This window comes from Plectropomus leopardus, chromosome 20 (genome assembly GCF_026936395.1).
Source record: "Plectropomus leopardus strain MGB_pleo_1.0 chromosome 20, ASM2693639v1, whole genome shotgun sequence".
Taxonomy (NCBI): domain Eukaryota; kingdom Metazoa; phylum Chordata; class Actinopteri; order Perciformes; family Serranidae; genus Plectropomus; species Plectropomus leopardus.
In genome coordinates, this window is record NC_142195.1 from 12,314,403 (window position 1) to 12,331,889 (window position 17,487).

The window sequence follows — 17,487 nt, forward strand, 5'->3', positions numbered from 1 at the left end:
AAAGTGATTGCTCTTTAAGCAATCATACTTAAAATAGAAAAGTATTATGGGCATTATTTTAGTGCCCTACAAGTGTTGTTATAAGACTATATTGCCACTGTAAATATTTATAGTTATTTATAACATGCTTTATGCACTATAATGCACTTTTAAAGGCATATACATATATAATACATTTTACTTTTAGGCTTCATGAAAGAGCAACACAATGTTCCATAAATGGCAGGGTGCTTGTATGAGGTTGTGGATAGTCAACAGAGTGACAAAGAGAGATAAAGGTCTTGAAGGATCTGAAGGTACTCTTAAAAGATTTAAGCAAACAGTACCGCTACGGATTGTATCTGATAACACATTGTCAAAAAAGTTGGCAATTTGGCACACATGGACATTTGTAGATGCTTTGTCAAAAATACAACAGACAAACTACCATGCTTTCACAGTTGGTTTCCCGTTTGCAGTGCAGCCAAACAATCTGATCACAATCTGATTTCCTGCTGCACATGGTGAGAGATTTCCACATAACAGCAGGGCACAGTAAAGGACATGTCTAACTTGCTGAGATGTTGGAGTTGTGTAGCCTGTTGCCTGCCACTTCTCACATTGCAGGTTACTGGTGGCTTGGTCCATCTTGTTCCATTATTCCCTGTATTAGATTTTCCTGTGATTATTTCACAACAAATGAGACCTTGTTTCAAATGCCTTTAATAATAATACAGCTGTCTTACAGTAATGGGAGAACTTACAGTTGACTGAGTCTGATGTCAATGGGGGACATTAATAATATGCCCCTTTTCCACCAAAATTAGCAAGTCTAGACCAGGTTTTCATAAACATGGATAAACCCACTGAAAATATGCTATAGACTCCTTTCCTATTGCCAGTAGACCAGAGCTGTGTACACAGCTCTGCAGCAGACCAGCATGCCTTTCTGAGCGTGCATGGGTTTTTCCCATAGAGAATAAGTAAACAGTAGAAAGTAGCAAGAATGGAGGCCTATGAAATCTTCATCATGGTTACTTCTTTTTATATATCTCTTACATATTCAATCTCTCTTTCAAACTTGGCGCAGATCAATGTTTGATTGCTTCTTGGGCGGAGATGGTGGTAATTTGTTGTCAGCATGTCATTGCAATTCGCCGGTCAAGGGGCTAATATTAGAGATTTTACCCATGTGTTGTGTTTCCATCAATACAGATCGCAGCCAGAGATGACAAATACATGTGACTACTGCAGAGTCATTGACCTGGGTGTGAATCCAAATTATAACCTTTCCCATTCCGTTTCCGTTTATCCGTTTACCTTTAATATTCAGCAGCACAATTTTAATCTCTTGGTCAGCATGATGAACTATTTGAAATCGCAAAAAGTTTGGTGCAAATTATCAACGGAAGTCAAAAGTAATTCATCAGGTTTAGTTCTTCCGGGAGAGTGATGCAGTTGAAATGGCATAATTTACAGTTAATGAATTGATGAGATGAGTTAACAGTTACACTTCTTGCAAACACCAATTAGTGCATATAAAATAAAACGGCACACTGGCAGAAATGTGTTAATGCATTCTGTGTTTTTTCTTACTTTGTTTTTATCCTGCCATCCCAGTTCTGTTTTTGCATCTAGTTTATCCTCAATAGATGGCTTTCAAGAACGTTCATGAGTGTTTTCTGCGATTTGGCTCTAAAAAGAACTGGCAGTTGTAGTCAATAGTTCATATCAATATTTCATACAAGAAATCCAAAGCAAATCAACGCTACTTTTACAGGCTTTATTGCTCAGGTGTGGACTTTGACAGGCTCGCCTTGAGATCCTCCTGCTTGTCTTAGTGTATTTGCTATTTTCGCATTTTTATATTTATCTTGAATCTTCTCTGTAACAAGTGAGGCAGATGTGGAGTGATAGCTCAAGGTGAAAAACAAAAACCAGCCCGGTACATATCATTACTATCTGTGTGCTCAGAACATTACTTTTCTTTATCAAGGACTAAAATAGAGGCAGACATGTTAGAGACACCGGTACATTCATTAGGGCAAATGATCTTTAGTGAAAAACATTCTCATTCTGATCTATTTAAGATCAAGAGGATGGCTGCTTGATTACAATAATGCATTTCCTAGCAACCACTGTTCATGTTTATTGGACTAAACTGTGCTGAGACAAACATTGGAGAGGAATCAGATAAAACGGTGGTCCCAATGAGGGCACAGGGGGATTAACCGACTTTAGCTGATTCTTCAAAGAAGGAGAAAAACAAACTCCTCTATCGTTGAGAAAACACTTTGTTCAAAATGCCAAATTGTTGCTTGTTAAAATACACACATGCATGTATGTTGGATCAATGGGTGCGCATTACCCATGCTTAAGGAGTCTTATGGGGCTGCACCGTGAAATTCTTCAGTAAATAGAAAACAGTCTGTGCCATTAACAGTTTTTATAAATAAATAAATTATTTATTTATGCCCCTCCCCGTTCATATCATGTATTCTGTTTTTCCTGTAGGTCACAAGCACTTCCACACAGGCAAATGTAATGTACTCACCCTCCCACATGAATTACTTGAACACCATAAAGCAATAATCACCTACGTTCCCATTTTCCTCCTATGCAGCTGCAATGCCATTTATCTCCTCTTAACTTCCTTTGATAGGTCATTAAACCGGTCTTGGAGCTGTGAAGTAAAGCACTGAATCATGTCGCAGGTTCCATCTGCTGGCATGCCTAATCTGGGGCAGAGGGGCTCAAGTACATATGGCTGCCATATAAAGTTTTATATAATAATTGGCAGTGAGAGAGCTGGGCAGAGAATGAAAAGGAGGGGAATTTTTGGTACATCTTCTGCAAATCTGAATGTCTCTCACTGTTCTCCTGACTCAAATGTTTGCTCCAGATTTCAGAAATAACAGCCAACGTGTACCTCTCTCAAAGCTATGTCATGGAACAGGAGTGGAAGCTGAATCAGCATGTACTCTTGTGAGTGGTGAGCCCTGTCCCGTCGGATGAGAAGTGGTGTCTTTGCAACATTGAGGAATTGCAAAGTTCTCAAAAGGGGAGATTTCTATAAATCTGCCTCAAAGCGTTTTTAAAATATCTGTCTGGAAAACATTTTTCGATGATGTAGGTGATCAGACGCAGTGAAGAAAAATCGATGCTGGCATTCTCTGTCAGTTGTGAAAGCCTATATTGTCATTATAGAAGCATCCATTCACACATTCTGATGCTATATGTTCACTTCTTGCTGCTCTTTGATAGGACTTAATGTGTAAAATTACCTCTTCTTTGAGAGAGTTGTTAAGATATTACCTTTGAAATGTTGGCTACATTTTGAAGTCGTGTCATTATGCAAGTCTATACTGGCAGAAAGGAATTTAAATGCTAATATAGAGTGCTGAATAGGGCATTAAAAAGTGCTGCCGTAAAGCTGTGCTCAGGCTGACTGACACATTGCTGACTGCGTGTCAGAGATTTCAAACTAACCGACGATCAATTTGAGGGGACCCACCGATTCATGGCTAAATCAGTCATTAGAGGCCCCCGAGGGCTGCGAAGGAAAAGACACATAGTGTGAAGCAGTTATAAAGCTGTAGGTATAATTTCTTCACTTTTTAGACTGAACAAAAAAAACATTTTAATAGGGACATAATAGTACTGCTCGGTCACAAAACAAGGTGTTAAGCAAACCATTACAATGTTTTTTTTGTTTTTGCAATGCAATTTCACTCAGCTGCATGAAATATTTACACAAACACTTGACACTGTGCCTGTTACTGTATGTGGCTGAACCAACTCTGACAATTCATCTTTTACTTCAAAGTCCTATGGTCTTGATTGCAATTAAGAAGGCGCACAACGTTTTTAGGCAAATATTAGATCAGCACAGGAGAAGAAGAACAGGCATAATACCGTTTAAACAAAAGGTACTTACCGGGAAAAAAATTAACTTGCCACTTGCCAAAAAAATTTGTTTTAGGCAACTAAAGAAATAGCAATAGAAATATGGCAATTCAAATAGAATGTATAATTGTGTTATGAGTTCAACTTATGCAGTCACTGCTGAAAAACCTCATTGCAACAGAAATGTTTTACAGTAGATCTCATCCAACATGTAGAATTACCTCTCATATAACTGCATTCATTTTGTATTTGTTGCCAAGAATCATTTTTTTTTTATAAGTAATGATGTCAGAACGTTGGAAGGCGATGCAGGATTTTACTTTAAAAGAAAACAACATTGACAAGCCTCTCACAAAGGCATTCTCAAGTATTTTGTATGATGATAAGAACAGTAAAATACATCTTTTGTTCAAATCTCCTCATTGTATTGTTACAGTTCTATTTTTTCAGAAAGTGAAGTGGACAGCAAGAAAATCCCCATTTGATTTTTTCATGATTTAACTACGCTTTAGTGAGATTAAAATGCAATATCTAAAAAGCCTAAAGAAAACCTAAACTCTTCAATATGGTTGGTTTGGATTGTGTCGTGAGTGTGTGTGTGTGCCATTTGTCTTCATCTTCTTGCTGGTTGATTTTTACATAGACTTTCTATGAATTTATTGAACAGACTCAGATTTCAATTAGAGCAGGCTTTCAGGGTGAAATTATAGAGACGATAAAGCCTTTTGTTTGTGCTTGATCCGATGGCGCTTTAGTTGCACTTTATGTCACACACTTACTGTAATTGGGCTCATCGCTCATACACTAAAGTCTGCATCATTAAACATATCTAAATTCAATCTAAATCTAATTTTGAGGAAATGCTTTTAAAACTATCAGTCTGTAATCGGGAAATTACATTTTCCCTTGTCTACAGAGTAAAAAGAATTAGTTTCATGCTCATCTCAGCAGTGTGGGGAATGTATATGTGCCTATATGCCTTCTGAATGTGTACATCACACCTCTCAGGTGAAAGTGTGAACATATGTATCACACATCTGATCCTGATGACAGGTTAGCATGCACCTCTGTTTGATAGTAGTGTGCAATCCATATGGAAATAGAAACATATCTGTGAATGACAGAAAGAACAGATGGTGATGAAATTCACAGTTTCTAGTTCAATTTGCATTAAAATGATGACTCCTTTAGAGTCAACCAATGCATCAGAAAACCTTTTTTGCTTTTTCCTCTCCCAGAACAGCCACTAAATGGCATATGAACCATGAACCACATGTTTTACAAAAAAAACTATTTATATGCAACTTTTTCTATACATACATGTTTACCACACAAACAATCCTGCTTACATGAATCCCCAATTACTAAATTTCAGTACCTGGATATGCCAGGCTTTAGCCACCGGCTCAGCAGTGTAAGTGCTTTTTTTTTTGCATTTCAGACAACTGAAGAGAACCTGGTGTTTTTATCCTCAGGGCAGTGTGTTTTGGTTTTTCTGTAACCTTCACAGTAAAAGAGATACCTGTAATGTCTGTCTGTTGAAGTATTTCTTGATATTTATCTAAGTTGGAACAGAAACAAACATGAGCATACAGCCAAATACTCTCAGGATATTTAAATATTGACCCTGAAAAGTATATCTGTAACTGCAGCCGAACACAAAAAGAATACTGGAGAATAATACACAGTTTTGCAAGCTGAACTTTTGGTTTTTGTACTTTGTATACCTTTGTGTCTGTGATTGCCGTAGCCCAAGGCATTATTGTGAATGCAATGGCTGAAGGAGACCTTAAGGGAATTTCTTTAAATTTGGCTCAAACGTCTACTTGAACTCAGTGATAAACTCATTAGATTTTGGTAGTCATAGGTCAAGGTTTAGGTTTAAGGAACTGAAGGGGAGTCATTTGGTCAGATACTGAATTGGTGACACTGATCTTTGGTGTCCACCTTCAAACTGTATGTGCAGCCAGGGGGAAGATGTATGTAAACTGTAAGTGCAACTTGAGTGGTGCAGAGAGGCATACAATTGTGAGGCAATAATTCTAATCTTTCTTTTAAGGTTCAAGCTGGAGCATTAAACAGAGAAAACGAGAAGTGAAAACACAAATGATAATCACAAGAGACTGGTCAAAGAACAATCCAAAATACAGTGATTTTTGCATTTTAATATCAGAGCAGAGAAATGAACGAAGCAAAACACAAAGCTTCTGCATCAACAGACTCCACAAGATTAAAGATTCAAGTTTCACATTAAGATCTGAGTTTATTCTGATTTACTGAGATAAACTTTAATGTGAATTTTGAGATCTGAGAAGGTCAGAACTGCTTGATTTATTATTAAAGTACTCTGGTCTTTTTTTAGTTTTTTTTAATTATTTGACAGATTTTACCACAGTGTCTCACCACCAGATGTGTATTGTTTTCCCACAAATGCGTTTGGTGAGATGGAGTCGCATTAATCCACGTGTTACTACGCTGTAATTAATGCTGTGTTACAGTTATTCTTGCTATTGTGGTGGCATATATTAGCTTATTTTGGTGTGAGCAGTTGTCTCTCTCTGTGATTATCAGGGAATTTGCACGTTGGAAGGTGAGGAACACAGCAATCGAGAGAAGGGACCTAATCAGGAACCCCGTGCCACTCATGCCTGAATTCCAGCGCAGCGTACGCTTGCTGGGCCGCAGACCCACAACTCAGCAGTTCATCGACACCATCATTAAGAAATATGGAACTCACATTCTCATCTCAGCCACCCTGGGAGGTAAGAGAGTCTTCATTTACACACTTCCATGCTTGATTAACAGTTTTTTCACATAGTTTGAAATGATTCATAGGCATGAGTAACATGCATCATGGAAATAATATTATTGCATGGGCAAAGTACCTCATCGAAACAGAATTTCTGTGGCAGCAAATAAGACTTGGTTGGTCTTTTTATGCAAAATATTAAAACAGGTCTTAAAAGGATCATTAGAGCTACACCATATACTCTTTTTACACCTTGTATTAAAATGTAACTTGAATCCAGATTGTATCAAGATATGATTTATCCTGATTCAATTTACACCTGGTATTATGATGCATCTCTGGCCTCCACATTGAGATCTGATTGAGCTAAATCTGCTCCTCCCTGCTCAAACAATCAAACATCACTCCTCTTGTTTGCTTGCTTTTCCAAGCAGGCAACAACTGGAGTGCTGAAGAAGAAGGCACGGGAGATCTCACACAGACATTACCTTCTGCTTGACACTAAAATTTGTGTAAATGTAGTTGGCCAATCAGGAAATGCCTGTTTGAATGTCCATATGATGCCATATGATATGACGTCCTTGAGTTGCACCAACCATGATTAATTAAATCTAAGATTAGCTCTAATCAGAGTTTAGTAAAACTAGGTATAAAATCAGTGAATCCAGAATTAAAATTAAGCATAGTTATGTTGCACCATTAAAAATTAATCTTGGTTTAGAAAAGCCAAGTTTATTTATCTAAACAGAATCTAAATGTGTCATATAAAAATTAAAATGATAAATACATAAACAAATACCTAAATAAATACATACATGTATAATCAGCATGCTGTTAGCACCTCGTAAGTATAAAACAGAGGGGGGCAACAGAATAAAATTTAATCTAGGTTATATTAAAAACTAACCACAGATTTAAAGGAAGGTTTTAATTGAATCTTTCTTAATTTTAAGCTAGTTTTAAAGTTTGGTGCAACAGAATTTAAACTTAAACCTTGATTTAATCAGGTTTTAAAGTGAATCCATGTTGGTGCAATCCACATGTAGAGTCTAGTGAAGGGTAGGCCTGTGTGTGAAGGAAACAAAGGATATTGTAAACCTTGTTCTATTAGCACAGGCAAGGCCCTGTGTAAGATAGCGCATGCCCTCATGCACCTCCTATATTGGCGAATATTACCCCTAGAGTCCAGTCAAGGGCAGAACCTGTTCTAGTAGAACAAGGGTTAAAATATCACCATCACTATCCAGAGTGATACTGGAGGTGGTCACAGTTTTGCTGGCCAGATCACAATCCATCCTAAAATGAATTTTGGATGCATTTACAGCTTTATTTCTATTTCTATCTGATTGCGATACGGTCACCCAAAACACTTTCAATGCAAGGTGTAAAGAGGGTCATGTTTAAGGTGCGTTTCCCCCAAATAGAGTCATGTGACAATATAGCTAAGACTTGCTCATATGATGTATAAGAAGAGATGGATTGTGTTTCTAAGCAGAAAAGCGCAATAGATGGATTGTGTTTCTAAGCAGAAAAGCGCAATACACATCACCTCAGAAAAATTTATATTAGATTCTGAATTAGAACTGAAAAGATTTCCTTAATTAACAACAACAAATATTTCTATTTTATAAACAGATTATTTTTTCATTAAATACATAATTGTTCATTTCAGATTAAACAAAAAAAAAACAAAAAACAAAGCAAGACAGACCTGTTTCAACAAGTTCATGAATACATATTTCTCTGTTCTTTTGTATAAATAAATATCACTAGTCAACGACCCCAGCTGATTATACTTTGAAGGTTCAACACCACCTTGTCCTGGATTATTCATCTGCCTGTTTGCAACAATGTCAGAACAGCTCAGGGAAGCAGTTTGGGGGCAACTTTTCTCCAGGGTGTTGGAAAAGCTCTCCCACAGCAAAACTACAGCTATGTCACAAGAGGGCAGGACAAAGCAGACTGGAGATATTTCGTCACACTGAGGAACTTTTTTTTTTTTTCCAGTGCAAGATTAGTGCATCATAAGGTGACCACAGTGAAAGATCAGTTGAAACATTTTCTAAGACATCTTTGAGCCAGAGCAGCACTTGCATCTATAAAGCAAAGCCAAGCGCACAGAGTTGATGAATGAGCAGCTGTTTCAAATCCATTTCCTATATTAAAAAGTGAGTTTAAACACAAAGCTTTTGGCCAAACAACTCCAAGATTTCAAAGTCTACTAAAAGTCAGAATTTGAATTTGAAAGTTCTCTTTAAAACTGGATAGATATAATATAACGGGTCTGCTGCATGAGGTATAAATGAAACAGCATATGACACCTACATTTTAATATGAAGAGTTCAGTTGCAATATAGGATAAAAGGATACATACATAAAGGATATTCTTTGAATGAATGAACCATTAGTTTGATTGATATTCATTTGAGTGTGCAATACACACACATATGATGTAGGTAAAACAATATAAATAGAGATATCTGTTTTTGCAAATGAACGATTTATATATATTATGAAGAGTACATTCAGGTATGTGGATTTGTCAGTTGTCCAGGGCCGATGGCTTGCACAGCATCGACTCCACACTGACCAAAGAGAAGCACAACTCTATTCTGAACAGGTATTCCATCTCGTCCAGCTTAAGTGGATTTTCCAGCAGGACAGTGACCCAAAACTTGCATCAAAGCTCTGACAGGACTATCTTATACCCACAGTCACCAAACTCCATCCCCACTAAACACATGTGGGGACATTTGATAAGTGAAAAGGCAAGACATACTGTAACACCTTAAAAAATAACATGAATTCTCACAATCTTTGATATTGTGGAAGCAAGGTGAGCCTGCCAGCTGGAAGCTGTCAACCTACCAAATATAGAGAACTCAGACTTTCAGTGAGGAGTTTTTTCCTGTATGAGAAATGATCAGTCTGTATCTAAATATATACCCTGTGCACGATTTATTCACTGCAACAACACATGCAAAAAGAACATCGTGCAATTAGTAGTTTTACTTTTATCACCTCCTTCATAGAGGGTAAAAAGACCAAATGTGATAACAAGATGCAGATTCCAGGGAACTTTAAAAAATCCATCTTCTGAATCAGCTCCCTGAAAGCACGGGGATCAAACAACACAGCTTCAATTTCATCACCAACACCCCAAGACCATTAGAGTCATGCATAGTGTAATTGCATTTTTATGTACATGCCACATTTAACCCGAAGATTATCTTCTTCATAAGCACTTGTACTTACAGACCTTTCAGGTAAATGGGGGAGGATGATTATCATACATTATGTATTGCTCTGGTTTATCTACAGGCGCTGACTTGTAAAAATGGAAATAGACAAGTTTTTTTCTCCGACTTATCCGACTTTTGAAGTTGATCCACTGATATCTGCATATGTATGCAGATATCTGTAGGCAGCACTACAAGATTTTGGTATTAAAAGTAGTCTGGTTTCAGTTTGTAGTCTGAGTAGTACTGACCAATCATGTTTGAGTGGCAGGTAAAGTCTCTTTGGAGAGCAAAAGAGGCAGAACACTTTGACACTGGTATAAGACATTGGACCCCAACAATGAGCTTTTTATTGTTTTCTTGTAAAATATGCATTCATATGCAGATATATATGTTTAAAAAGATTTTCTGAAATGACTGATGAACTGAAGAGAAGGTCATAGTCTGGATATCCACTGGCTACCCCAGAACTCTGAAAATATTTCCTTATTGTTGTCCATTGGGTCCAGAATTGGTTATGAAGTTAATATTGATTCCCCACTATGGCTCTAGAATAATGACACTATCTGCACTTAGATTTGTCCTCTATCAACCTCACTTACACCAAGAAATCCTTTCAGCCACTAGGTATGATCTCTCGGGAAAAATTAAGACTTTATTTACGGCACAAAGGAAGTGCGTCAACCGTTGCACATCTATAACAGAGAGAAGATTGTGCATTTATTTTCTCTGATAGCTTTCAGTAGCTGTCCTCAGTTACCAAAGAGTATCAATCTCAGTACTTTGCACTTACTCTTATTAGTAGCATAAATGGCGGGTGTTGAAAGAACCAAAGTAATTGAAAACTGTGGTAGTTGCTAGACTCTAAAGAAAACGGAGAGCGATTTGGTTATCTTTGCGACAGCAGCACCTGCAATAATTCTCATCCCAACTTGTCAAATACTGCCACTCTGTTGCATGTATTGTGTCTTTTCAAAATACATTTCCATTTTCACAGGAAATGAACAGTGTCTGCATATAGTCTTTTTAAAAATAAGCTTACAACATTGGCGGAACACTTTGTTTTTAGGTTTAATCACTTAAGTCTTAAACACATGACATTGGTATTAAAATAACTTGTCCAAATCGTCTTTTGGTTTTACACAGAAATGTATCATGGGGTTTCACTTGCTCTCTTCACTAAGGTGGATGCCGGCGGTATCACAAACTCCCGCCACTCAGTGTGCATCATACCACTGTGAAGGGTGCCTTTGTGCATCAGTATCTAACACCAAAACTCACTCATGAAGCAACTATATTTGACAAGTTGGGTTGTTGCCTGCTGCATCAGAAATAGCCGCTGATAGGTTTGTATCTGTGGCTCGATTTTGGAAAAAGTGGTGGTGTTTGAAAAGTTGCGAGTGAGAACAGGCTGAATAATACCACTTGGAAACACAAGGGGGTGGGGACTTGTCTGGTTCATTTTTGAAGGAGCATTTTCAAAAACTACTACAGTATAATAATACTATTTTTGTTTGAAATTGTTTGAATGTGGTTTTTTTTTTTAATTTAATCACTAATGTTATAATTGTTATTGTTATTATTGCTGTTGCTGTGCATCCCTCTATTTCTCTCCTTCAGTCTTTCTCTTACTCTGTCTCTCTGCGTATGCATCATTTTATCATATGTCGATCTTTTCAGTACACAAAAAATCTATTGAACGTCTTTCCATTGTGGAAGAGGGATCCCTCCTCAGTTGCTTTTGCTTAGGATTCTTCCATTTTTTCCCTTGTTGAAGTTTTTTTGGGGAACTTTTCCTTATGCACTGTTGTCATATGTTGTCAACCCCCTTAAGGCAAGTGGTTATTGTTTTATATTGGACTATATGAAAAAAACTGAATTGTATTAAATCCATTATAAACCACCACCAATTAAAATCATGCATTTGTTGGTGGGAAAAAAGGTCTACATATTCTTCAAGTCGCATTGAATTCCCAATTACAAAAAAACCCACTGTGTAAGGAGGAATAAATGCTGCTAATGGATGATTTCAGTGTTTTGGATGTGCTTCCAAAATAAAAGTTAAGCACCCCTGCTGTCGGAGTCTAAATATAAATGGCTTCTCCCTCGAATCTCTTATCTTATCTCAAGCTCAGAGGGACACATGAAGGCAGCTAACTGTGCACACTTTGCCAATTGCATTTCAAAGATATAATTAGTAAGATTATCCGCTCTTTTACTCCAACTCTGTATTATATAACTGTTTGCATGAAACATTGCCAAGAAGTCGCTCCAGTTGTGTAAAATGATGTTTGTCGCTTTGTAATCTCAGAATCAAGTGCCGTTGTCATGTTTTCCCTCTTTTGAGTGTAACAGTGTACATTGCAGACATACATGGAACTGTTAACCTGATTTAATTAGGATATACTTGTTCCAGCATTTAGCAAGACACATTATTTGAAGATAGTGCTGAAGAGCATAAAGATTAGGCTCAATACAGACATTTAGATTATGTGGAGGTCCTTTGTATCTAGACAAAAGATGGTCCTTGGGTCCAATAATTACGTAACTCATTCAAACATAAATGCTTGTCAGCTTTGATACTTCACCTAGAACCATCGCTTGCTACAGCAGTTAGCAGAGAAAAGAAATCCTGCAGGAGACTTCTTTCATTTTGAAATGTTGCAGTCCACTTAATGTCAAACATTAGCCTTTAATAATTTAGCTCAACTGTGCAGGGAATATCGGCTGTGAAGGGTTAGAGTTGCAATATCGTATACACCACTCTGTAAGGCGATTCATACTGAGATACTCATTTTGGAAATTGGAAATACAATATTGGTCTGAAACATTATATGAAGGTAAAAATGTAATTAAGTGTGTCTAAGCAAGAGACAATGCCACTGCCACAGATGCACCAGGTGGCTAAAATTGGACAAATGAGCCACAGAAATAATTCCAGTATCATTTTCAGCCACAGCATCCGTCCTAATCTCATCGTATTGCACCATTTTATATCATTTTATATTTGTCCTGTTTCTCTTTACATTTCTCACCTTTCATTCATTTTTAACCTCTGCCTCCTCTTCTCTACCTTTGAGTTATCGTCATATTATCTATAACCTTGAAGCCATCTTGTTTCAAGTTACGGGTCAGTACACTCTTATCTCAATCTAGGGATTGCCCATTAAAGAACACAGTTATATGAAGCAATAAATGTGCACACCAGACTCGTGTTAAAGTAAGAAGAAGAGGCTAATTCTCTCTTTAGCCACCTACACTTTGTGGTCTCAAGAGTCATTACTCGAGAGGAAAGAAGAGAATTCTCCTTCTCACCGGCTACTTCGAGTTGAGTGGTCAAGTGTGAAGAACCCCATTAGAGGTTTCCTCCTCTGAACTGAATAGAAATGGTTACCATGCATGACCATTGGACCATTTTTATGTCACCAAGCTTTTTTTTTTTTTTAGCCTAATGGTTGTGCAACACTACAAATGCACATTATTGTGGTAATCTTCAAGTCAAGCCACATCACAGCCTGACTAGGTGAAATACAACTGACGGAGCTGATAAACTCTGGGAAATAAAGACCTTTATGCACATATTAAGGACGCATCTTAGCAAGATTAAAACAACCATTTTTATCTTGCTTTCTAACATTTTTATCATCTTTTTTATTTTTATAGCTTGCTTTGGTTCGCTTGGTGTTGATAACTGATTGAGACAATGAATCTGTGGAGTGTTTGGCCACTAGTAGTGCTTTTGAGCAATGTTTTTCAGGGGGTTAAGCAATATTCCTTTGACACACATTTAGTGGCACACCAACATAATCTCAAACACTGATGTAAACAATGCGTGATTATCAAATATTAAAATAGCAGTTTGGCAAACTGATTTTGAGAGTGAAATGCACTCAACACATCTCATAAGTCTAAAAGATACACATAGTGCTTTTTGATGAGCAAATAAAACCCTCAAATCTCCACAGGGCACCTCTAAGGTAAAAGGTAAATTAAGACAACGAAATCCACTTGGTTACTTTTAGGAAAAGCACATAGTTTGGCCAATGTGCCACGGTCTACCTATCCTTTCTGGTAAGATTTTCTCGAGCAGTATAACTACCCACTACTTTTACCATTGAAATTGGCATTTCAATCCCAGTTGCCAGAAAAAAAGAAAAATGTTAGCATTGTACATCTCGGTAAACCATGGGTTCATTACATTTGTATGTTGTTATTAGCAGATACACTGACACTTTGTTTTTTTCTTATGTTTAAACAACACTGTGGTTAATGTGTGGTTAGGCTTAGGTCAAAAAACACACTGGAAAAGATCAAGTTTTTGCTTAAAATACCTGCTTTTGTGCCACAACCCTTGCAGGAAGTGCAGCGATTTTTCAGCCATGTTTTTTATGCTAAAAGTTGTAGGAAACACAGAGGCAGGTTCCTAAAAAGCCACATTTAGGGACAAAAAAGCCAGAGGTCTCTACACGCTGTATTTCAGGGCTGAAGGCCTGTAGGAAGCAGCAATGGGTTCCTAAAAAAAAGCCCATGTTGGAGGACTAAAATGCAGAAAAACACATTTGGGGGCTGAGAAGCCCTTGGAAACGCTGTGTTAGGTCACTAAGAAACAACCGTTTTTTGTTTGTTGATCTCACACAGTAGTCTGCAGTGGTCTGCAGCTTGGCAGGCATCTTACCTGAATGTCCTGCTCTCCACCAACCACTCCTCTCAAGTCAGCTCGTATAAAACCTCACTTTTAAAACTTGGATATGGCATGTATGAAGCTACAAAACGAATAAATTCATGGTTTGCAGAAACGCACAATGCCAACATTCTCTTCTGCTGACTGGGCTGCATTGTTTGAACAGATGACCAGTGCTGTTGTTTTTTGTTGAGGACACTCATTTAATCCTTTCTACTGATTATGTAACCCTGTCCCTTATCCCAGTTTTAAAACTAAACCCCTAAGTTTAGCGGAGTATTACTTTTGGATCATAAGTAGAGTTTGACCTTTTTTTCAAATTTATTTGTCTTTTTGCTTGTATTTTATTGTTGCCTCGGCTTCTTTTCATGTCAAAAACAATGGTGCCTGGAAGCACTAGGCACCAACACCCAGTGCTCAGAGAATAAAAACTGTTTGTGACAATACCCTTTGTTTGTGTCGGGATTTATGGAGACACTCTCACTGAATATAAAGGTTTATATATTTCATTTTTATTTGTCTGTTTTCTTATGCCTGTGGGGAGGTACTGGCCCAGGGTGAAATGAGGCAATGACTCAATAATTTGTGCTGTGATTGTTAAAAACAATAATAGTAATAATAATCAGAATAACAGCAGTTTTAAGTTTTCTTGTCTTTGGAAATTGGACCATGCTAATTGAAAATTCTCGCTCTTGGAGTCGATAAAAGTGTGGAAATATAGGACTGTAGTAATGTCAGGGTAAGCTCTATTCTAACAAGCATTTAAGAGAGGAAGGTTTTCACTCATTTTCTTTTAACACCAGTGACTGACAGCGTCTGCTGAGGATTTTTTGAGGAAATAATTATCAATTACCTGCTGGTTTTGCGCCGTCTGAACATTTTAACTACCTCATAACACCCAAAGCGGAGTCTCTGGCATATGTGGATGCTTTAAAGTAGGCATCAAGGGATTGTGTATTTTGAAGTGCAACATATGACCCCGCTGGATCCTGGGTGCACACTGCGCGTGGGAGACTTGAAGCTTAAACAGAGCGAATACATCTCAGACCTTCCAACAAAAGACACTAGCACTGCGAGTCGATGCTCCAGAATTTAACGGAGTTCTGAAGCCGAAACTGAAAAATACATCAATACAGTTTGACATAGACGCCTGACGTCTTTGGTTTGCCTGCAGCCACTGAGAACAATACTGTAGGTGCAGTCTGTTTATTGACAGTAGAATCCAAAGCTTTCTGTGTCCAGGGCTTTAGAATGCTGAAGGAGTCACTGCAAAACTGAGGCTGCACTTTTTATAAATGCTAAGGGATGGTACTCCTATCCGGAAAAAAAAAAAAAGTGTGAAGGACAAATTTGCATTCTGCTAAAGCTGTGAGGGACATATTTCACCACATCTGTCATTCCTTCTCCGTCATATTTTTAAAATCAGTTTTACAGTTTGAGTGAGACTGCTGCTGTTTCACTGTGAATTCTGCTGGTGTATGTAAAGTGTGGTCCAGAGCATATGAGTTGAGAGAGAGATGATATGCAAATGTTCATGAAAGTGTGGGTAGATAAATGTGCAATTAAATTCAATACAGCTACCTTTCTGAAAAGGTCATAGGAATGTATATCAGGCTTAAGAGGCCAAACGAAACACCTCCGGTTCTTAAAGTGGGACTGCAACTTTTGCAGAAGTGGCTCTAAGTTACAAATAAAAGGCACTCAGTTATGTCAATTGCACAGCAATATCAACCTAGTTTTTGCTAAGACTAGCTAACATTTAGCACCACGAGCTACTGGCATACTTGTAAACTGTCCCAATTTTCCCTCTTGTTAATTGCCCATTCATAGTTTCCTCCCAAAGGTTACAATTCTCCCTCATGTCACCCACTTTATTTCACATTTTCACATTTTTTTTTGTTGTTTTTGCCATTATCACAACCTGATTTTGGCACAGTAGAGTGTATTAGCCAAGTGCTATGACTCTAAACTCTAAACTTATTGGTGATGTGGAAAAGAGCTGCTTATGCCTTGTGTGCACCTCATTGACTACTAGAAAGAGAAGTGAAGAGTACTAAGAAATACTAAAGCAAATTACAGATGTCCTGGAACGAAGAATTTTTGTTTCTCACATTAGGTGAAAAGGGGTATACATTTTGTAAAAACAAAGCCTTCATTTTATTTTATTTTTGTATTTTTTTAAAATTTTATTTTACTGTGGGGTGAATAAATGAATTAAGGGCAACTGATGAATATTTTTTATGCCAAAGATTTACACAAGTTCACACCTCTGAGGGACAAATTATTCTTTATTCTCAAACATGGTTTTAGTGTACTTGTTTTTTGTTATTGTCACTCTTAAAGTAAAAGCATCTTTAGCATCTGTACTGTGACTTATTTTCCAAATACAGAACACTTTAGCAGTGTAGAGTTAAAAGAGCATGCTGTTGGTTCCGCACACAGCGGGGTGACTGTGGCTCAGGAGTTAGACCTGGTCATCCACTGATCAGAGGGTTGGTAGTTCACTCCGCGGCTGCTCCCATCCCCATGTCGAAACCCCAAATTGCTCCTGATGGCTGTTCCACTGGTGTGTGAGTGCGTATGAATGTTAAACAGAGTAGCAGGTGGTACCTTGTGCGGTAGTCTCGGCCACCAGTATGTGAATGAATGAATGTAGTGTGAAAGTGCTTTGAGTGGTCAAACGACTAGAAAAGCGCCATACAAGTACAGGTCCATTTGCCATACCTCCCGCTCTTTGATAACTACTACAACCCACAAGCGGTGAAGTGCTGTTTTATATGACCGATGTGGCTGGCTAGTCGCCCAAAGTGTTATTTGATTGGATGAACTCTTGTCGCCCCTGTCTGCAGGATGAGTCATGAAACATTTGAAACCATTTTAATAAATTTAACAGAAAGAGAAAAAAAATCAAGGATTTATACAATATTCTGATG

The 17,487-nt window shown here is 37.7% G+C and overlaps 1 protein-coding gene across 2 annotated transcripts in view; it reads left to right on the forward strand.

Moving 5' to 3' along the window:
* brinp1 (BMP/retinoic acid inducible neural specific 1) overlaps nt 1-17,487 on the forward strand; it is a 188,124-nt gene that overhangs the window by 99,526 nt on the left and 71,111 nt on the right. For both annotated transcript variants that reach the window (XM_042509557.2, XM_042509556.2), the window contains one exon: nt 6,457-6,647. In XM_042509557.2, the coding sequence (XP_042365491.1) occupies nt 6,457-6,647 (191 nt within the window). The remainder of the gene's footprint in view (nt 1-6,456; nt 6,648-17,487) is intronic.